The 23,916-nt window shown below is 39.4% G+C and overlaps 1 protein-coding gene across 1 annotated transcript in view; it reads right to left on the bottom strand.

Moving 5' to 3' along the window:
* The window catches only part of ABCA4 (ATP binding cassette subfamily A member 4), a 71,755-nt gene extending 55,310 nt beyond the window's left edge, over positions 1-16,445 (bottom strand). Inside the window, exons 1-6 of the mRNA XM_065657818.1 lie at positions 16,380-16,445; positions 12,512-12,605; positions 11,866-12,007; positions 9,594-9,733; positions 6,691-6,818; positions 2,310-2,507 (exon numbers count right to left, since the gene is read on the bottom strand). Coding sequence (XP_065513890.1) covers positions 2,310-2,507; positions 6,691-6,818; positions 9,594-9,733; positions 11,866-12,007; positions 12,512-12,605; positions 16,380-16,445 — 768 coding nt within the window. The remainder of the gene's footprint in view (positions 1-2,309; positions 2,508-6,690; positions 6,819-9,593; positions 9,734-11,865; positions 12,008-12,511; positions 12,606-16,379) is intronic.
* Between the last annotated feature and the right edge of the window lie 7,471 nt (positions 16,446-23,916).

Genomic DNA, 23,916 nt, shown 5'->3' with positions numbered 1-23,916 from the left:
GTGAAGAACTGCTTATCTCCACCCAAAATTGCAATGAGGTATTAAACAATTGTATTTTTATTTACTTATAAGGTTTGAAGACCTTCTAATGAAGCATAAACAGGCAGGTTCAAGAGCAGCAGCGCTCCAGAAAAAGGTTCATTTTCCTTGCTGCGGCTGAGCCAGCCAGACAGTAAAGGGAGGGTCTTATTTTTCTGTTTCTACTTTGCTATCCAAAATGTGAGTTGCTTTAATTCTGTCAAAAAACCCTTAGAGGGTATACATGACCACACGAACAATTGGAGAGTATGTTTGGGCACATACATGCCTGAATATGTTGATCAAAATTCAACAAGAAAAATTAATTTCAAAGTGGAGGAGAAGCACATTGTAAAAATAGCTGTGTCAAAGACTGCTTATGCACAGTCTACCTTTTAGTTTAACAGGAGTAACTGAGATGGATTTTGATTTAAAAGGGGGACTTCTGCCTTGGAAAAAAATAGAAATATATTAAAATTATTATTTAGCAACTATAATGACTGGAGTGTGAGAAAGCTTCTACCAACTTGAGCTCTCATTGTGTTAGGCATCATGAAAAGATAATCTCACTTCTCTGCAGCTGGTTGCACACTAAAACCCACTGGAATCAGGCTGTGGATACCCCTTCCAACACACAAACTTCCAATACTTAGGGGAAGTCCTGGCACACAGATCCTGCGGTAACAGAACAGACCGTAAGCCTACATCTGAACGCTCAGTCTTTCACAACTCCAGATTTTGGGTTCAGGTTTATGTTTCTATTTCCCATGTGAGTCTATTTTTGTCTGATCACAGACAACTGCTTCATCAAATCTCATTGTTCCATTTTATTTGATAAGGCAGCAAAATCATGTTAGCGGCTTAATTTTAAAGCTGGGCAGTGCAGTGTGCATATTCACATGAAGTCCTTAAATGCTGAACACCTGTCTTAGAAGTACTGTAGCATTAGTTCTCTGCTACTTCCAGCAAGCATCAGATATAAAAAAAAATAGCTGAGTACATTTTTAGAAATTGAAAATAACAGCTTTCAAAAGCTGACCACAGATTCTTATCAGGATTGGCAAAATCACATGGGCACAATGAATGACTGTCAATGCTACAATAATCAAACAGTAATTTGACTGCTCTGTCAATTAAAGCTTCTGGCATCCTCTGTTCCCAGTTCTGAGCCACTCAAAGCTGAATAAAATCCATGTTAAACTACTCATGATGTTACACTTATATGGCAGAAAAGTCCAATCAATACTTTCTGTTGAACTTTAGCAGCTGCTCGTATATCCTGCCTGCTGTATTACAGCAAACTGTCAATGTGGTTGTCTCATGACATTAAGTTACAAGGTTAAAACCAGCAAATTAAATTCATTGTCAAAAAAATGCAGTCATGATCATGGGGAAAACAAAACCAAAATATGTATACACAGTGATGGGCTGTAAGTTTGCTGTCAGGAGGGAAGACACCTTGGAGTCTTTACAAATAGTTCTCTGAAAGAGTGTGGAATACAAATGGAGTACTAGAAAAATATTAGAACAGAGAGTAAAAGCAACAAAACCCCTCCAGCATGCCATTTTATATATAAAAATAAAAAATATTCATATGATCAATTTTCAATATATAATAAAACATAAATAATAACAAATGAATAAATATAAAAATGGCATTATATCCCCATATTGAACCAAGGTTGCAGTTGTGGTTAATTTACAGCAAGAAGGTCACAAAAACAGGAAGAACACAAATAAGAGCAATGAAAATAAACAGAGGTAAGGAAAAGATTCTAGAGAAAGAGAGATGAGAGCCAGTACAACTTCTTGGGGTTTCGTTTGTTCGTTTTTAAAAAAGGCTCATATGGCTACCCCAACTCACGCTGCATCATGGCTTTGACTTCAGCGTAAAATTCTGTCATGCTGGATGGAGCAAAGACAGGACGGGTTATATAGGGTATTTTCAGAATCCTCAGCAAGGTCCCTGTAGGTCTTGCCACACACTGTTTTGCTACACAGACTGGAATGACCAGATAATAGTTCCACACCCACTCTGATTTTAAAATTCCATTTGAATCTTTTAGTTCTGTTGCACTGTGAATTTTATCTATTTCATCCCAAAGCATACTCAGAGCAGTCTAGTATCCTGCTGATGGTAGGTTAATGATCACACATCCATAACCTTACATTTGCAGGGGTAAATAAACATGGAACGCTGGTGATGTACTACAAAGAAAATTCTTGAAGGGCAATGAAATATCAGCCAAAAGAATGACAACACAAGGAAGGATGATTGTGTTAATACTTACCAGCTGAAATAGCTTAAAAAAATCAACATTTGCATACAAGGCATCTTCTACTCTCTGCAGGCTTTCCTGGGACAAGGCACACATGGCCTTGTGCACAGAAGGGAGACCTCTTCGGCTGCTGAAGATAATAAAGCGGTCCAGGAGCATCTGACTGCAAGCGATGTCCTTCAGAGTCAAGCTAGGGACACCGTAGGCAAACTGCAACCAAAACCAATGTTTTGTTTACCATTGTGGAACCTTTGTACTGCTTAGGAACAATTAAAGATTTATCAAAAAATAGACATCCTGATATCAGCTCCTGCTAGTATTTTCCTGAATGGCAGAAGGCTGTGGTCAGCTGAAGCATCATCTCTTGAACCACCTTCCCTTCGTGTTATGCTAGATCACCTTGCCTTCAGTCATGTTTTCCCTCCTCTCATTAGTAATTCTTCCTTTCATTGAAAATCTTCTTGTGAGTTCTTTCATCTAAGCACTCCTGATGCCAAGCCACCCATCCTTGCGGCTAAGGAGGGATAGCTACGGCTTGCTTGAAAGTAGTTCCCTAGGACCAAGTGACTGGGCCACATCACTCTACCTTTCATGTTTAGGCTAGTTATATTTTTACTGTCAGTTGCTCTAAGAGAAAAAGGCCAGTTCCACTGATTCTCAAGCTTGATTTCCCTCAGTATTTTGTTTTAGTTATGACTATTCCACCCCAATGCTTCCCCACAGCCATTAATCATTGTCAGCGTGCACAGGCATACAGCCAGGCTTTACAAAGCCATTTTACATTCAACCACACCCATCTACTGATTACCACTTCTAATATAAACATGGAACAGAAAAAAACCAGTTATTATCTTTAGTGTTCAACCACTGGGAACAGATTAGTTTATAGTTAAACCAATGTAATGCAGAACAACTCCATAGAAATCAGTAGATTTACCTGGTATTTACGTTGTTGTAATGGAATGTTCTTGGTAGTCTATGATTCCATTCTACTTGCTTTATAATCAACAGCATACATGGCAATATAATAAAAAGTAGCACTGGAAATTGCTCATAAGCAATTGCTCATCTTCTGTCCATCTCCTTTCACAGTACAAATTGTAAGGAAAAAAGCTCACAACGCTGTGATGACTCTAAATGTCTACTGCGTTTGAGATGAACACAGACTTTCAGACAAACAAGAACTATGCACTGACACAATATCATTAGGCTAAATGAATTTAATAAGCTGCATAGAAATGGACAAAATCTGCACAAAACATCACTTTCTTTATAAAAAAAATCTGCTGAACTTTAAGACATTTGGATCAAAACAAACAAACCAAATCTATAGCAGATCAGACACAGGTGCATGTTTAGTTCCTATCTAAGCAAATTAACAGGGCCATCTAAGACACTCTGAACATTTTCAAAATTTTATATCTGCGCATCTCCTATGGTTAGCAGCTGAGACTTGTTTGGTGATACCTGTAAAGAAAAATATTCAAACCCTCAGAGGAATGAGAAAAAACTTAATTCATTTCCTTTGGAGAGTGGATTCAAGCTTGAGGAGATGTTCATTAAGTGCTTCAGATGTCAGAAGCTACCAACAAAACTGCAAGTGTGGAAAAAAGCACCTGTATAATGCATCAGGTTAGGTATTGGAATGATGATGCAAAAAAGGGATGTGAATTTCTAGTAAAAGTATCTGAGAGGTACTGTCCCTATCATCACTAAAGATGCACCCATATAAAGGTGTTGTTAACACAAGTTGGACAGTGTGGAGAGAGACAGAATTCGGAAGAGGAAATTACACTGACAGATAGAGTCTGGCTTGCAAAAATCCTCCAAAACCAAACACCTCTGTCCTCTCTCAAACTGGAACATTTGAATTGGATTTAACTGACTTTATGTCAGTAAAAGAATTTGCTTATTTGCTCAGTCACCTATATCCTGGGGATGTGTGTGAAAAGAACAGCATTTTTAACCACAAATGCCTGATCTAACATGGTCCTCATCATCCAGTGTGAACTGCAATGAAACTGAGCTGCACAGGGAGGCAGCCTGGGAACTTTGTTTTGACTTGTGAAAGGAGGAAACTGTGACATTAACATCACTGAGAAGGATTAAACACAGAAGGGGAAAAAAAAAAGTTATTTACAAACTGTAACTGCATTTCAAGAATGTTCATGAACAGATGGGATTAGGAAAACAGCAAACCTCCGCCCTTCCAATTTTTCCGGTAGGGTGGGCTGTTGCAAATCTTTCCTGAACTTCTTATTGTGTTTTAACATCAGCCTCTTATCCTTATCTTAGAATGACTCAAAAAAGCAGGCCCTCAGAGGAAAACTTCAATACCTTTTTTTTTTTTTTTTTTTTTTTTAAATCAATGTGTCACTGTTTGGCCAAAGATTGCAAGATGAAGTCCAAATTATTTTTTCAGCCAGTTGGCTGTTTGATCAGGTTTAGCTTTCAGCTGTGTGTCATTTCCTGCACTCCCAGGCAGCCCAGGCCTAGATCTGCAGCCAGCTGTTGGCAACAGTCAGGCTCTTATTTACAAGTTGCTTTTGAACTGATCAACTCTGTGCCATCAGAGCCAGGGGGAGAGGTGAACGGCGATACACAAACAAATAGAAGGCAGAGAAGCGTGAAGAACTAGAGATGAACTATCACAGTTGAGGCTTAAGATGACCACAAATCTAGATTGTAATCATGGGTCTGCAACTTCTACCTCAACCAACCAGAAGTCCTGCCCAAGTAATTTGCTTATCAAGAAAGTCTACAGGAATTAAGTGATTTATCACCCATAGGACATCAAGTGTTCAATTCCTATTGAAAGTAATTCTCTTGTGGTCTTTTGAAAATGAGATTAGTTTTTCTGCATCAGTTGCTCTTGGAGGAAGTATTTACAGCACTTTCCTCGTAGCTGTGAATCACCTCTCATGAGATGATCTTTTATCCCTCTGATTGCTGCTACCAAGAAAATTTTCTGGAGGACAGCAAAAGTGGTATTTATAACACCAGGTCTCCTCCAGCTTCCTCCCTAACTGATATTCAGATTTCTTTAATTTCCAGCATGAAGAAAACTACATCAGCACAGAAAATACAGCAGAAAGACACCATGCTCCAGCATGCTTCAATCATACTTTTGGTGATGGTGTTGAAAACTTCAGTTCTGCATACACTGGCAGGCAGAGTTGTTAACAGTAGATGAATGAAAGCCACTGGGGAGCTAAGAGAGACTAATGCTGCAGCACACAGTTCTCCTGGCACAGCAGATCTCTGACAAAGAGGAGGTTAGGGCCGAAAAGGGAAAGAGAAGCCCAGCAAGATATCTGCATATATTATTCTTGTCATGAGCAGCAAGGAAGCAAATTTTCACCATCTCAGCTGTTAGAGAGATGTGAAAATAAGTAGTATGTATCAACTGACACTGGCTTTGGTATGGTCTTGTGGTATTGCTTCATGACGAAGTGAGGAGAGGGGAGGGCTTCCCCTCTTACTAATCAAGAATACAGCAGATAAGTAATCTGGCTACTAGTCATATCAGCTGGAAGAACCTGCGGTACACAAAAGGACTGCATGCAAGTCCATCAATGCCCTCCCTCTTTCTGGCCACACACAGTTCCAGCATTCGTGTTTTATGTGGCAGTGAAAAAGAGAAATTGTGTCTTTCAGCCTCAATTATTCACTTGTTTCCACCCACACACTAATGCAGTTTAGAAATTGTTCCAGAGTTCTGATTCAGCAGCATTCATTCACTAACACAGCATTCCTCGCAGAGCTTCCAGCCCCCAGCACATGGAGAGACAGCCTGCACTTGGTCAGACACAGTCACCTGCCTAGCTGCTTCAGGAGGGATTTGACCCGCAGTTTTCACTCTGTATTTTGTGAGCAGATCTATTATTCAATCAGAATCTAAGAAAGTGAGTCTGCTTCTCTGCTCCTACTTATTCATGTGAGACAATGCCTAAAGGCACCAAATTACTCTGCTGAGACTGGGGCAGAGAACTTAAATTTTATATTAAGAACATCAAGTAGTTCTCTGCCTCTATTCATCAGGACTGCTGCCTCAAAAGGACGCACAGCTGCCTTATGCTTTTGAGCCAAGTCTTTCATCATGGGGACAGATACATTGCTTGGCAGTATCGTTTCTTGATGCTCATTATTTGGGAGCAACAACAGCATTGAACCAAATATCCATATTTAATGCATATTCAAAGTGGTTTTTTAAAGACAAACCGAACACCTCTTCCTCTAGATTCACAAAAAACAAAGGGTGAAGTTGTACAAACAACCTACAAGTCAGTAGGTATTCTGGGCACAGGGCCCTCGTGAGGCTACTTTGCATATGTAACTCCAGAGGTTGCACTCCACACAGATAACAGCTTGGTAGCTGTTACACTCTACCCACCTGTTCAGGGCGCACTTGAGCATTGATAAGCTGGAAAACAACAGTATCTGGGAGGCCAGCGTCTTCCAACAAGAAGGAAGTGAGGGTCTCCCCATCTTTCAAAATGTCTAGAATTCGTATTCCTCTTCCTAGATGAAGAAAGGAGTGCAGAGATCAGTGAGATAGCAAAGAAAGGAAGGTAAAGAACAATTCATACCCTGGCTTAAACCTGCAAAAAAGTATGTCCTTTGGCTCATATATTTAGTAGTGACCAATGGGGTCCAAAACTATTTTTAAAATTCAGAATCATTTCAATCCTTTGTTGGAGAATGATCCTCAGAAAATGCTGAGTGTTCTGACTCAGCATATCTGATCTCTCAAAGATGCTTCAGCCTAGGACTTCAGCAATGGAAGTATTGACTGCATTTGAAACTTTCTGCCTTTTTTTCTGAGGTAATGCTTTATTTTAAATGTTCAGAATCAAGTGTGCTGCTGTTGTTAGTGCCCTTTCTTCTAGGCCTTGTGTAAATAACTTTAGCCAACCCTCTATATTTACACTAATTTATCACATGCTGTTGATTAATCTTAGCTAGTTAATCTTATTCTACAATATTGCAAAAAAATGGCCCCTTGAAAATCTTTCACAAAAACCCCTAATTTTCCTTGGAAAAGCATAAATTGTTTATAGTTTAATAGTCATATCAAACTAGATTACCAATCATTAAACTAAAAACTGGCAAATCTTCAGACTACCCACTGTTAAACACATGTGAGAGGCCACCAAACTTCCCTAGTTCCATCTATAACAATACTCAAAGTACTGCTGCTCTTACAGTTAAAGAGTGCAATATTTTTAGCTTGTCTCTGTTACAAATCAGAATCAGTACTAATTCTGCCTCAGCATGGTCCAAGTGAAAGCTTGGAAAGGGAAGGTTGCTCATGTCCACTGAACACTACAGCCTTCATTAAAGGTAGTTCACACAGCATCAACAGACTGTGGCAAGGAACACTTGAAAAGCACTAGTTCTTCCAGTCTCTGTAACAGACAATTGACACTGATAGGAGCAGCATGTATCATGGGGAATGGAGCTTTAGACATTTCCACATAAACATGCACAGATTTGCAGCTGAGTGTCTCCACTCTGTGAGTTAAGTAGGGTCTTACCAGAGTTTGACAACTAACTTCCACAATTCTATCTGCAATAAGCATATTATGTCCTAGGGCTGCAGGGACTGAGCAGAAATTCTTCAATTGCCCCTCCATGTATTTATTCAAGCAGTAAACACTGAAAACAATAGTAGAATGTTCCTCATTCTCACTGGGGCCCTTCCTGGCACCCAGCATTGTGGAGGAAAAAGAACACTACAGGAACATATCTGTAAATGTGTCAGTGCAAGGGGGAAATGGGACAAGGAAGGAGGACTCAAGAGGTAGATCTGGTTTAGTGAACCAGGAGAAGGAGCAATCTCAATTCCGATGTTTATTAATTTTTCATTACTCAGCTTTGCAGCTATAACAATATTCTGTTAAGATTGTTACTTAAAGCCAATAGTAATAAGCAAGCTACACACAGAGAGAATTTAAATAGTTAATTCTGCAGTACCTTTTTCTGGATGAAGAAAAGGTGGCAAAACACATTTTATTATTTTCGCTCCAGGACCAACTTCATTACATTATTTTATAAAACAGAAGATTCCAAACTTTTTTTTAAAATTTAATTTAAGTAAAACCCCCAATCCCCACAGATTCTGAAAGAGCATCAACATTATATTTCACAGGAGTGGGGAGGAATGCACTTTACTTCCCAGCTGCTGAGTGAAGTTGAGACGGGATGCAAAGGCAACTTCCCAAACCATGGCATGTGGTCCCCTTACAATATGTTGCAAACCCATGGCACATCATGCTTTTCCTCACCTCCAAATAGGCGGGTTTGGTTTCTATAGCTGTGTACAAACCACAGCTCAGGTCATACTCAAGTTCTTGTTGCTCGCATTTGGGGGCATTTTAATTGTCTCACTGCTGTTTACACTGAGATAGTCCGTTTTTTACTTCTAGTTAGAAACCTCTGATGAGATAGGGGACCTTGTATATACATATCTCATAAACATATATGGAGACTATTTAATTTTAATAAGAATATTATTTTAATAAGAATACTATTCCTGCAGCAAAGAACTTGAGAACAAGACAGATCAATTCTCAAAGCCAGTCCATTTTTCTACCTTTATTTTCAGGAGTATCTTTTCAAATTCTGTACTTAATGCCCAAATATTAAACTAAAAATTTATTATTAGTCTATTTCCTATTTTTTCCCCAGGATTGTGTTTTGAGTTTGGCAGGTTGTTTTGAGTAAAAATTGATGGAGTCATATAATTTGCAATCCTGTTTATAAGAAATGTGCAATGCCTTCTCTCTTTAAACACATCATTAAAACAAGAATAAAGTGTTTCCTTCTTCATTCTCCCAAACCTACTTCGGCTAACACTTGAAACAAAGTATGTCTAAGCTCTTTTCTGGGTTATGCTCCTAGTATATATTCAGACATATTCCTAGCTTTCCATGCCTCTGCATCTTCCAATGTCACATTCTTATTGCTTCAGCCTCTACTGTAATAATTAATGAAGTCTCTTCACCCACGTGTTTTACTTTGGGTGCTGAGATAACCATGTTTGTGTTTTGAGTTTTGTCTACTGTCATTTAAGGAAGACGGTTGTACAATGAAGTTGATTGCCTTTCTCCTCTGTCTCAAACAAAAGGTGTTTGTTACAACACTGCATGAGTTTTAACTTACCCTCTCTAACCGTAAGGAGATTAACAGCCACACATGAAATACATTTTAATGTTGTCAGTCTGCAGAGCAGCTACTAGTCAGCTCTAAGAATGAAAAATTCAATAGTTTAAAGGATACAGACAAAACAATTACCTGCAATTCTTTCAGGATTAGTTCTCAATGTTTCCATAAACTGACTCATAATGATCAGTTCTTCCCAAATTCTGCCAAGGTCTTGGATTTCAGGAGCTTCCAGTAAGAGCTCCTGAGCATCTTTATATACCCTTGCAAGGCTGAAAGAAGAAATAGCGAACCAACAATAATTTAAGACTGATGACTCTCAAGAACTTTTCACATTAAAAAAAAAAAAAAGCAAAGTTGACTTCGTCTGTGTTAGGGCTGAATAAAAACAAATTATTTTGTCCTCAGTCTTGAAACTCAAAGCTCAGTTTTGTGGTGACAACAGTGTAGTTTCAGGTGGTGTGGGATTCAGTTAGATTTGGAAGTGCATGGAAGGTTTAAGAGGGCTACTGGTGTTGCACAAGGTTGGCCTCTCAAACACTTTCTTCATTAGCCATGCTGATCTTGCTGGGGAGACAGGGCCTTCCCGAGACACCATTCACCTCACAGCTATGGTGCCAGTCTGCTCTGGTTCTGGCCCAGTCTCAGCTCCAGCGGTTGGATGGGACACTCTGGGCACATGCAACCCTGCTCAGCCAGGTAAGTGACATGGAATCACTCAGGCACAGAATCCTTCTCCCTCTCCCAGTTCAGTCCCCTCCAATGTAAGGGTGGTATTTAGGTCCCTTCAAAACATTTCTTCTAGGAGAGGCAGGAAAATGGGAGTGACAAACTGTCACAGGCAGCTGTTCACCTACTGCCTCTGGGTTAGAATCACAGAATGTTAGGGACTGCAAGGGACCTCAAAAATCATCTAGTCCAATCCCCCTGCCAGAGCAGGAACACCTAGATGAGGTTACACAGGAAGGCGTCCAGGCGGGTTTTGAATGTCTCCAGAGAAGGAGACTCCACAACCTCCCCGGGCAGCCTGTTCCAGTGTTCTGTCACCCTCACTGAGAAGAACTTTCTTCTCAAATTTAAGTGGAACCTCTTGTGTTCCAGAACATGCAGTTAAAGCAAGGATCTGATTAGGTTCTGTGTTTATAAACGAGTATGAAAAAAATTCTTATTAACAGCAGAGGAGGTCATTACATTTCTTCAACAGTCTTATGTTTTCCCATACATGGAAAGGTATATCTCAGTCCTCTTGACTTATTTTAGATTACAGGAAACAGCAAACAGGAAGGACTACATTCTTTCAGAAAACACAATGTATTTGCTTCCTCTGCAACACACTGAATTTAGTCTGACTCACACAGGGACAGTTTGCTCTGTAATAAGCAACCTAGAAAAGGCAGAATGTATGGAAAACAGAACCCTCTAGCTTCACTGTGTGATTGACTGTGCCCCACAAAAAAAGTCCAGCTGACTATTTTAAATCCCCTTCACTAGGAACAAAAGGTCAAATGCTAAATTACCTCCAAGCTACAGACTTTCACATGACTAGAGCTTTAATGGCCTTGACATCGTTAGCTCATGAATTTTAATCATTGGATGATCCAAAGTGGACTACTTGTAAAGGAAGATTTGGAACACGTTTTATAGCTATTCTAACAGGTTTTTACTCTAATGGTCTTTTTCCATCATGCTGTCATTCATGACTCAGCTGTAAGAAAGAATGCAATGAAGCGCTCCCACAGCTCTTTTTCACTAACAGTCTGGAAATCTCCCATGCTCCTATTTTGTTAATTAGCTTAGTATCTGAAGGTTACTATGCTGATTAGAGTCTCACAAGTATATACCCAAAACAGGTGCTACAGAAGAAGTGGCAACACAGATTTCCCTTTGCTGCTACTTCATCAGAGCTCTCATTCAGAGGGGACAACTCAAGTGATAAGAAAGCTTGGGGTTTCACACTCCTATATCAAAAAGATTTGTCCTGAGACATTCACTAAGCGGCAGGCAATAGAAAGGATGGATTTTGTTAAGTGAACACATGTTCCCTAGAGCTGAACACTTTTGAGAAAGGCCCAAACTTACCATCACAAGCACTGTTTCACCTTTGCTGACCACTGTTGGAATGGAACTGTTGTGCTAGAACTGAAATTTTTGTCTTCCAGTATTTGCACCCCAGTGTCTTCTTAAATGCTCACCTTTCCCTTTTCATTCACATCACAAAACAATGATTTAAAATACCCCTCAGTGCACTGAGGGACCTTTCTAAACAGGCTGAGGATACTCCATCCTTTCTCCCTGCATCATTCATGCTGATGAAAGCTCCACGAGTGCCAAGAGCAGGATATCAGCAGTTGCCCAGCAGGGCTGTATTACTACAGCCCAGTCTCACACATATAGCTCTGCTTACATTGAATTGTTGTAGTTGGACACAACACCTGGACCCTCTCCAGGGGTTGGGCTGCGGAAACATGGATTGTTCATGTTACAGAAGATGCCATGTAACCATGGCAGTATTCCTGCAGATGGCATTGCCTTGTTTGGGAAGTGACCTAGAGTATGGAAACACAAAATATAAATCAATATGGGTCTAATGCAGCCTGTGTGAATTTAAATAGCATGATGGGTTGCCTCACTACAGAAAGACCATAATGGAAATCATATAGGTTTCTTTTTTACTAAGCAAAACGAGTCATTGATATAAGCAATATGGCTATTTCAAATTGAAATAAATTCTGAGCTAACCTTTTTTAAAAATGAGTAGTGGGGCAGTACTTTCTTAGTAATAGAATTACAGAGATCTACAACTTGATAGAATCTTGAGACCTCATGTACGTCTGAAGACAAAGCATCTCATCAGAAAAGAGCTTTATTTTTTTTTTCTCCTCAGTGGTAATTCTTACAATATATGGCTATAAATAACTACTTGAAGCAAAGTCTGTTCTTTTGTCACTGGAGAATAATACTTGGCAAACAGATTCTAGTATCTCTGTCTGAGAACTTCTACCCATTATTTAGCACAAGTCAGAGCACTAAAACATCTTAAATGTTCTTACATTCATGTTGGCGATACAATGGATTAGCTTTCCTCAGCCAGACAAGGGCAAGAAATAATGTCAGAGGCCATACAAGCTCCACAAGAAAACGAAGCTGGAAAGAAACAAAAATAAATTAAAAATAAATTTTACAGATGAACCATGTATAGAGTCACTAAACGATTAGAGAGCTGAGGCCCCTTCTCACCGCAGTAATGCCCAGTGCAGCATGTGCCCATGGTTATCCTTCGCCTGTTTCATCATTTCGAAAGGACACCTAGAAACAGCGAAGATTTCATCACAGTCCCATGAAGCATCACCATTAAATCAGTGGCTTCTCTACCTCTTCTAAAGAAATGTTTATGCATCCTGACTGTGGTAAAAAGAGGCAGCAGGTGGTAATAAATTGCCATACAGAGCAGATAGAAGCCTAAATAGTTTTTATACAAAGTGGATGACTCTATAACAATACAGGAAAAAAGGATTAGATGGCAGAGGGAAAAACTGTGGTGGTTTTTTAACCCACGCTTTCACAATGTTGGCTCATTAGTAGGCTGTCAGTGCACTGTGCTTACGCAAAGGTAAAAGATTTTAGCATAAGCTTACATTCTTTGATCTTTACCTTTGCTTCTTTTTGTCATCATTCATTTCAACATCATTAATTTTCTAATAAAGGCAGAAACGTATACATTAAGATCAAACACCTCATTCAGTAACGTAGAAGACCCCATCAAAGGCCACTTTATTGCCCAGATCTTTCAATACACGTAGAACAGTCAGCAGTTCCCAGCCATGACAGAAAATTAAGGGCACTGCTTTACCACAGAGCAACATCCTGCCTGGTTTTCAGTCTGTTTCCTCCACTCCTGTGCTTCAGTTTGTTTTGCTGCCTCTGTGTGTTTTGGCACAGGTTTGAAATGACAACCCTTTGATCCTGTGACACAGGCTTTGGGCTCTGAGGACCTGCTATGGGATTTTTGTGCCCAGCCACGTGGCGCCTTTTTTCTCCTCCCTACAAGAGCCAGGACAAACTCTCTCCAGCACTAGGCTCATAGCATATGCACAGGAAAGCCCTCCCTGCCCCCTTTCCTTTGCTCCAGCCTCCAGAACCAGGCACCAAATATGTAACAATAATGCCTACAGCAGCAGAGCTGCAGAGAAGATGGGTCACGTGTGAATTTTTTTTTTTTTTCAAACTGAGCCAAGCAGGGCAAAAGATACTCCACAGCCTAATTAAAAACAGGTTTTTGGATCTGCCCTGTTTTTTTCCACTATTACTTCGTCTAATAGCTTTAGTTAAGCACAGCTTATGCTTACAGCAAAAAGGGAGAAAGATTTTTCACCAGGCAACCATTTCCTATCTCACATTTTTTCTCTTAAGGCTCTATTTTTTAAAATAGAACAACAACACGCCCCTCCCCCCCCCCGCCCCCCAGGAAGTTATGCATGCCTGATATTTTTAAAGCCAGACAAAATATTGCCAGCAGCAAAGGGCAGACAACACAATTATTAGAGAATGAAACCTGCCATTTTACAGCTCTTCTTCATGGCTGTTATGCACAGCACAGAATACACTGTTATAGACCCTCCTCAGCATGGGTCCACAAGGTCTGATTAGCACCCATTGCCATCCATTTGATAAGATGCTTGGGACAAGCACTACACACCCATAGACTCGGAGGGGTAAGAACTAAGGAGACTCCTTTGTTCTCATCTTTGCTGCAGAGTTAATCTGAGTTATTGCTCAGATGTCGATTCTTACTTCATTCCCAGGAAATACAAAATACTCAGAGTTGAATTCAGTAATTCCTTCCTGTCTGGAGCTTACTAGTTTCGAAGGGACTGAAGGTTAAAGCACAAGGGAAGCTTTCTTTCAAGCTGGTACACAATGTGTCGTGCGATGAGCACAGAGCAAGTGCTGCTACCTCTCTGATTCTTTCCTGTGATCCTTCTCCTGAAGACACACAGGTGTCTCAGAACTCACTAGAAGTATCAGAGAGCAGTCCATGAGCCTGCAGAGCCACAAGATAAACAGCCAGAAATTCCAGCAACATGCACAGAAAAAATGTAATATCCAGATGAAGCTGTCATGGAGCAAGCACAGCGATACAACCATATAAATCTGACAAGCTTAAACTGGCCGGGGATCAACAGTTAACTCCTCAATGAAGTCCTTCTTATGAATTAGTTTAGACTAAGCGATGAACTTGAGTAGAAGATTGGATATGCCTCCATTTATGGTACTTCATGATGGTTAACAAAACCCAGGCTGATTTCCCCAAAACAGATTTCATCACTACTTTTGACATTACAGATTTTTGTTTTGGCTACCTTGTTTCTCTGTGTGGACAAATAAGTACGCAGGTTTATATACTTAGAAAAGGAAATCATTTTTACTGAGTGTTGTAAAATGTTTTATTCTTCAGAGTGAAGAAAACATTTCTCTGTTGTGGATTACATCACTGTGCTTACAAGCTAGGAATGATCATCACAGAAGGGGATGTCTGGCAACACCAGAAAACATCAGGTTGGCATTTTTGAAAATTCTACAGAAAAAAATAAACAAGAAAAAACAGAATTCCTGAAACACAAGCAGGCACTTTGGGTCACGTACCTGAGCAGATTTGCCCAAATAAAACAGTATTTCATACACTGAAAATACTGAAGAATTACATAAAGATCCATCTGCTAAAAATTAAAAGCCAGTGGCTTCTAGTTATCTTAGTACACACATTTGAAGATGCGGATTTTCTTTTTTTGTTGTTTGTTTTCTCTGAACTTGAGAACCCAACTACCATAGCTCCTCGACAATCAGTAACTAAAGTCCAGCTTCAGAAAGGTGTCCTTATATTTGCTGTAGTTTAGCTCAAGGATGGATTGGTGAATTTCAGACTGTATTAAATCACGAGCTGGCACTGTTACATGCATCAGCTCTTGACAGCAGTGTAGACTGTGGGAGAAATCTGCTGGGAAGCTATGGACGAACAGACATTCAATTCGTCTATGAAGATAATCCTTTCAACCTGGAAATGTCAGCACGTGAGTCATTCCTAAAGACTGAAATCAGGTCAGCAGAGGTAAGTATTGCAACTCATCCCATGATTCGGTTTGACCCTATGGATATCTGTTATTAAGGCAAAATTGTTTGCATGACTGTTACAGCCTTTCAGATGCCCCAATGTACTTTAAAATTATTTTTAATTTGAAACAAGTAGTGTATCTCTGTAATACCTCAATGGGACCTCCAGACAAAGTGATATCCTTTGCTGGACAGAAGTCATTGCAGTACATCAGATGACCAAGACCCTAGTTAGAGGATTTTTTTTGACTCTAAGAAAATTTGCCTTAAAAAAAAAAAAAAAGGCAAGAATGGTGAAACAAGGTGGAAAGAAAGAAAGAAATAATTACATTTGCTATATGCCAAGGTATCATAACATCAAGGAGAATCTGAAAGGATTTAAAGTACTTCTCTGATTTTCTGTCATTCAGCTATATTACAAAAAGATAAAATCTGTGGATTCACTTCTAAGAGCAGCTGGGTGTGAGGAGCAAATCTAAAATTAGGAATCAAACCTCCCTGAGCTTAATGGTGCCCACGATGTTTTCTACGAGCAGACCTTTTTATGTGAAAATACAAAAATATTGCTACCCACAACGCTTCTCCTGGTACACAATACTATTTGTCAAAGAAAACCCCAGTACAAGTATTCTATGTTTAGTCTGCAAAGAGCAGCTTTGCAAACTGCATCAGACAAGAACCCAGACAGCAAACCCATACAAAGATCACACTTGATTCTTTGAGGAATTCATGATTTTACATGTTGATAAATATACCAGTCACTTCATGCAGTGGAGTGCATGGTCCAAAGCTGAAATCCAAAGACTTTACCTTTTGTCTTTTCCGGAGGACCCAGTTCTTCCAGAGTAGAAGTCTGACTTGCCTAAAGAAGCTCATTCTTCTGCATCGACACTTTTGGTTAACCTGTGGCAAAGGACGCATTGCCATTTCTCAGCTGACAGCTGAAACAGAGCTCAGAGCAAAATAACAACTTTCTGTTCTTATTTTAAGATTATGTTATCACAGAGATCAGTTCCTTTCATTGTCTGGACCATTTAATTTTGCACTTGATACACTATCATATATGAAAAATTGTAGTTTTCCTTTGTTTGGAGGCTGTTTCCTGTGACACATTTATCAGCGCCAAAAAGCAATAGAGGGGAAAAGAAGCTCTTTCGAATGAAAAAAAAGTCATTAACATTGAATCCAGCTATTAACTTGGACTTACGAGTAATGAAAGCAGTTAACAGTTGCATCATTTATCAAATTAAATCTGTGCTTCCAAACTATTTTTTCCAAGAAAAGGTGGATTTACAACTGGACATTAATTTATATAAAACTGTTTAGTTATTATGATAAAGACAGAATTAGGTTTTCGATTCAGACACTATAAATGTATGTTGATTAACACAGCCTGGAATGGATTTTGTAAAGGCAAATCCATTTTGTTGCTGTTTTATTAAAAAATACGGAATCTCATTTTTATGCTCTTAAATTCAGCAACCCCCACTACATTTTAGTAGCAATACAACAGAATTTAAACCATTGTATGCTCTGTTTTCTAGGTTTATGACTCATTTTAATCCCAATGAGTTTTTACCTTGAAAAGGAAAAAGAGAACTTGACATACAAATCTAAATACCAAATACAGGGACCTGCTAAGAAAATAAACCATTTGAATTTGTTACCTGTCCCAACTTCCCTCTTTATAGATGCCTTATGGGATTTAAAAATGATTGAAGAGTAGTTTCTTCATGAATGGTTAGTAACTGGGAGAGTGTGGAAAAGGAAATGGAAGTTAGATATTGGAAAGCACTTTCTAATGATAAGAATGATGAAGTAGTAGAACTGATTACATGGGAGGGCTGTGGGGCCTCTGCTGCTGGAGATCACTCAGACCTCTATCAAGATTTACACAGGTAAAACCAATCATGGATTAGATGATTTGTTGAGTGTCTCTTGCCAGCGTTCTAGAATTTTGTTTCTGGAAAGTCTGTTAAGTGGAGGCGATTTTGCCTGATTTTAAGAGACAACGTTTGGAAAACACATCAATATTTTGGCCTAACCTGCCAACAAAGCATTAGTTAAAATCATTAGATAATTAATTAAATAATAACTAATTAAAGTCAGTAATCATTATTTAACTGTTTCAGAAAGTCATCTCTGGTCCACGTTTTATGAACTGAAAAGGAATTTAGACCTCAGCCAGGGAGGAGGTGACTATCCCTGCTGGAAAAGGATGCTGAAGAACGTGCAGATCTCTTCAGACATACTGAGCATGGAAGAGATAGGAGCAGGATATTTAAGGCCAAACTTAGCTAGAATTAGCTGTTCTGGTAATTAGAGATCAAATAACAAAACAATTCTGCAGAAAAATATCCGTGTAAAACCAGTGGTTCCCAAATCTGTAGCACTTTCCATATTTTGCAGGTCACCAGTTTCATGCCATTTTCAGTGTCACTCCATCAACTCTAATTGCTTAAGTTACAGAGCACCACAAGAAGCGAGACTAGCTATAAAAAAAGCTAGTGTTGTTGTAAAGAGTAAATGAGTTAACACTTGATGATTTGAAGAGGATACACTTCTGGGGTGTGACAGCTTCCCACTTTGAGTAGATAAAAGCTGAACAGAACAAAATTAACCCACAGGCTGGTGACTTTGCCAAACACTGTAATTTGAAAAAATGGTCTTGATAGTGTAGGTAATATTGGGATCCTAAACACACATCATGACATGCAGAAGAGGACCAGTTTTGTTTTGGGAGATCTAGCCCTTCCAAAGTTCAGCACACTGTCTTTGTACAAAAAGGCAGTTGCTCGTGTAGTAACAGAGGCCAATTTTGCAAGCTTAAGTGTCAGAACACAGACATTTCTTTTTCACATCTAGTTCTTATTCAGACATTTAGCTAATCCAGGGCACTTCTGAGCAATTAGATGTTAGAAGGGTTAAGAACCCAGGAATAAAATTGACTGAGCATCATCAAGAGACAATACTTCTGCTGTTTCACTAGTGGCATCAGGTTCTGCATGTAAACAGGCTGACGGCTCATAAGAACATTCTCACGTGGAAAGCTGTCCTGTATTTGTTGCAGGCAGCTCCCAGCAGTCACCAGCTTGCAGCTGCCATTAGTGTGGCATGCCTGCTGCTCCTCAGGAGCTTCCAGCAAGGTTCTCTTCACAGAGTCACCAACTATGGGCAGTCAGACGGCTTTCTGACACTCTTGCACAACCCAGATCTCTCCAATCTGAAAAATGAATCCTGCAGCTGAACAAATGAGGAAGAGCCAGTATTGTTCCAGCTCCTTTTGCCATCCTCCAAACTCCAGATGGACACTGCAATCTTTCTACAACAGCTGTGAAAGGAAATTCAAGCCTTCATGTCAAGGCCATAAAATCTGTAGTCTGCCAATAGCTTGGCCTCCCCTCTTCCTCCTGGCTCTTTACTGAGCCTTCCATCACTAAAAGTTTGTCTCTCTTTATTCCCTAGTAGTACACAGAGTCTCAGCTCATGTTCCTGAATCTCTCACCATGTATGACATACCCACACCACCTAGTTAGAAAGAGTAACTTTCACTACTTTCAGTGAGAAAATTCGTAGTGCAAGGCAATAAAAGGGATTAGGATTGCCAGATAAAATGGCTGTTAGCATTTGCTCTGGAAAATCTAGCTATTTTTCTGAGACTAAAAATATAAATAGTAAAGAAACCAGAACCAATAACTGTAGGGGGGAAAAAAAGGGCAGTAAGTAAGGTTATCCAGATCGTTCTTGCTATTTAACCTTTTGTGTTTTTTACATTAAACCTTGCTAGTTACATTTATTGATAGAGATGGGGAGAGATATTCCCTATAAGAGAAGTAACTCAATGACAGACAACCCAATTAATATGCACAAAGTGCCAAAGAAATTGCTCTTTTAGAAAGCGACTGACTAGATTGATTACCAAGGTTAAGATTCTGCTAAATGAGTCAGAATTTAAAAGTACTTTTCCTTTTGGCCTAAGGCAAACTATTTAAGTTACAGCATTAATACCCAAAGAGTAATCAACATATAAAACATATAAAACTTAAAGAAATATTCAATTTTGCTCATCAGACCACTTTAGAATCACCTTTAACTTTAGGATGAACAGGAATACATTTGTATTTCCCCAGACTGCTTTGTTTATAAAACATTCACTAACAGCTAAAAGGAAAGAACCTTGCTTTCCTAAATGGAACAGTTTCATAGATGAGAGTGTTAAAGTGTATTAACCTTATACTGCTTAGAAATCAGAATTAGACTGGTGAACGAGACAAAAGTTTAGGAGAAAAATAACTTAATGCAATCAAAAGACACTGGACAGATAAGCCTCTGATTCTGTAGCAATAAACAAGGAATAATTAATTTTCAATTCTGAAATACCCTTTCTTATCTGGGCGTTACTCCGACAGACTAACATAGCATTCTGTGGTTAAGATTCAAGCTCTACTAATTAAAGTTGAACAAAACACTATAATAAAGCAATGAAGTAGGACCATGATAAAAATAGTACCTAGCAATAGTGTGCTGAGAACTCCACCTGGGCTCAGGAGGTACATGAACTTCTTGAGTGATTAGTCATGGTAGAGATTTATCTTCATTCTTTAGAGGCAGCACCCTGCTCATAAAACCAGTGGTGGCTTGAGACAACTGAAATAGAAACAGAGCAGGCACTAGAAGAAATTCAGTTTCCAAAAAAAGCAAAGTTTATTAACATATTTATTAACTCCTTGCTAAAATCCGAAAAAGCCCCACACACTTATGAACTGTTCATTCAGTTTTCCATAATAAGCCAATGCAAATTATGACTGTTACTAATTAGAGTGGCATGTGCTTGCTGCACATGCTCAAGGGATGTGACTTATATCCATGGCATATGAAAAACTGTGTTTTGTTAATTTTCCTTTTGCAGGAATTGATTTCCTTTCCAGGGGGCCAACAAAAATAACTTGGTTATATCACCAACATACTATTGAAGTGTGGAAAGCCTCAACACAGGAAAATAAAAATAGCGCTTAGTTTTTACTTTTTCTTTTTTCTCTGTCTTTTTTTTTCTTCCCCTGGCAGTTCATACTATAACATGGAAAATGATTTGCTGCATACATTCAGAAAGAAAACTCATATATATATTGTTGACAGAAGACAGGAAAGTGAAATAAGTAATTGGTGACATCAGTCTTTACTACTAGTTTTAGTACACAGCATAATAAAAGTAAATACTGATTTTACATCAGTAGAAATAAATTAATTTTCACATTAAAAAACCCCCTGATTTTTCAAAGTTCAGTCTTATCTTACAACTTCCAGAACAACAACAGAAGAAAAAAGCAAGGGTTAAAAAATCTCTCTAAATAATGGAGTAATAAAAGGCCTTTTCTTCATTCTTTTTCAGGCTTTTGCACTTTAGCAGGGAAATACAGTGACATCTTTTTTCACCTAGACCTTCTTGCTGTAGAGCACATATTCTAGCGTTACAGCTGGAACCACAAAAGGTATCTGGGTTAGGAATGAAGTTAGCTATTTATTTCTCAGCTGATAGTACAGAAGGCTGAAGACAGTCATGCAGTGAATCAGAGACTTCTATATTTCACTTTATGTCAGGTGAGTAACAGTGAGGCCTAGAAATGAGATAAACAAATGAGCAGCATGTAGAGTAAGGTTTCTTATTTTGACTGGCTCCCAGCATCAAACAATAGCTCTTCCCTGACTTCCTCCTGGAGATTCAGTAGAACATTCCCTGCCTCCAGATTGTCAACAGCGATTAGCAAATGCTCCTCTTACCCTGCTTATACTATATCAATTACACCTTATTATCAAAAGCTATCAAGAGTTTCAACTGAGTATTTTTTTTTAAGCCATTGTCTTCTGAATTTAATCATTACCTGCAGAATGTTCCTGCTGCTTCTGAGGAGCCGGAGCTCTAGGGGTACTGACATATTACAGCCTTCCTTATTACCATCAGGTTAAGAACAGTGCAACATGTTCATTAATTCTCAAATTCTTTAATATTATTGGGACAAACATGCATAATGCTCCGCAACTCTACTAGCAGATGCTTTCAACTGCATGTCTGCTGGCAGGGCCCTGGAGAAGACAGAAGTCTTTCCCACTATTTCAAAACTTAGTTCATGGGATTTTCAATGCTCTCTTTAAGCTCCACTTGTTTCATGAAGATAACACAAGTGTTCTTTTTTCTATCAGAGACAATCTTTTAGAAACTGGGAATTTCTTCTAGGTTTTCTGGATAAATCAGAACTGCAATAACTGAATACGATGATTTTTTTTTTCACCCCATTCATTTTCACAAATGATTCTGACAAAATTAACATCCTTTCTGTTGCTGTACTTCTCTTGTGAAAGGCCTGGGAAGTTTGTTCTTATAACATCTGTCTGTGCAGAAATATAGGTAGTTCAGAACATTTCTTCATGAACCATGACTAAGAGCACAGACAGCAAGACACACAACTATTTCACACCACCACTGCAGGAGAAAAAAGTGTTCATTCTTCTCTTGTGATCTTCAATTTTATATTTTCTGGAACTTCTAAAATACCAGCAAGCTGCAAGCTCACACAGAAATAGATTAAGCTAAATACAACATGACCTCATGTGCATTCAGACTCAGACCTCCAGAGATGCATTCAGAGAGCTTTTCAACAAGCTTGGTCCTACTTTGATTAATATTTACCAAATCAAGTTACACATTAGTATTAAATGGTTCATTTCGCATCTCCAACAAAAACTATGCTCAAGTAGTATGATCAGACGCAGAAGCAAACAAGCACTGAGGGAACATTGAGGTCTTAATGGTTTTAACCTAAAAGGGGGAAGATTCAGGCCAGACAGGATGATGAATTTTTTTGCAATGAGGGTGGTGAAACACTGTCTCAGGTTGTCCGGAGAGATGGTGGATGCTTCATCCCTGGAGACATCCCAGGCCAGGCTGGACGGGGCTCTGAGCAACCTGATCTGGGTGAAGATGTCCCTGCTCATGGCAGGGGTTGGACTAGATGAGCTTTGAATGTCCCTTCCTACCCAAACTATTTGATAATTCTATGATTCTATATGAGGTGTAGCCATTAGTCCTGAGCAGGAGATCTTGCTGTCCCAAGCTAGGTTTGCACTTCAAGATCTGGTCACTGCCCAGTGCAGTCAAGACTCTTTGATCCATGCAAGCCTCAAGCTGCCTCACCAAACCAATTGTATGGATTGAAAGGGACAGCAATGCAGCAAGACCTCCCACCAGAGCTCACATCAGGCAATGGATCTATACAAGCATTACTGTAGCTTCCCTCACTGCCTCCCTGTGACTGTTCTTCCAATTAGAAGTTGAACACCAATCCAGCCTTCATTATTTCAAAAAATAAAAAGATGTGGCAGGGTTTGCCTGTTTCTTTCTCCTTCATGCAGGGCTTTGGGGAGAGCTTTGAGAATCCTCCAACGTAACTTCATTTCACTGAATTTAACAATTGATAGGCTGACACCAGACCACACCGCAGCTCCGACAGCAGAGCACTGCAGCGGCACACTGCTGCCTTCCCAGCGCCATCTCAGGACCTTCACGCCTCTGCACCTAAACCACTGACTCTAACCCAGCTTCCTTCATAAAGGATTACATGGCAACCTCCTCTTTTACAAGTGGCTTTGATCTAACTTCTCTTGGACATACGTTCACATCACAGCTGAGACTCCCCCTGCTGCAATCTTGACAGAGAAACAAAGGGCTTTATAAAGCCACAGAGGGAAGTCCACTCTCATTAATGGCAACGCAAAGCAGAAAAGCTTGCGTGGCTGCTGCTGCTCGGCTGTGGACTGCGTTTAAGCACTATGAACATGTCCAAGGCAATCAGACAATTTAATACTTTTATTCAGCAAACATTTTAACCCTGAGATTCTAAGTCAAGTTATTTTAAGAAAATTGATCCTTTTTTTGCTGCCTGCATGTACACAGAGACAGCTCTAACAGATTAAGCTAATCTCTCCTAATTAGATTTCTACATCACAATTGGATGATGGTAGGCTATATTTGTTTTCTATGTTCAACTACATCAGCTGTGCCTGTGACCCATTTTCGCTTTGTAAAGAGTGGGATCCTTGAAAGTAAACACAGAAAGCTTATGTGGGGCCTATCAGTTCACATGGGAGGGGAAAAATACAGTTCATCTTATGGAGCGCACTGCACAACTTCTCTGGTAGCTCTACCCGCAGTTGTCACTATCAGTTAGGGATTTCCTAATCATCTGCAGTTAGTAGCCAGCAGCAGCAAAAAAGGAGGCATCCCATTTATGTATCAAAACATAATGAAAGCGGGGAGTGGTAACAGAGATTTGGTGATAGTTCTTGCATTATG

The sequence above is a fragment of the Caloenas nicobarica genome, chromosome Z (assembly GCF_036013445.1).
Source record: "Caloenas nicobarica isolate bCalNic1 chromosome Z, bCalNic1.hap1, whole genome shotgun sequence".
NCBI lineage: Eukaryota > Metazoa > Chordata > Aves > Columbiformes > Columbidae > Caloenas > Caloenas nicobarica.
This window is presented reverse-complemented; position numbering and strand designations above follow the sequence as displayed.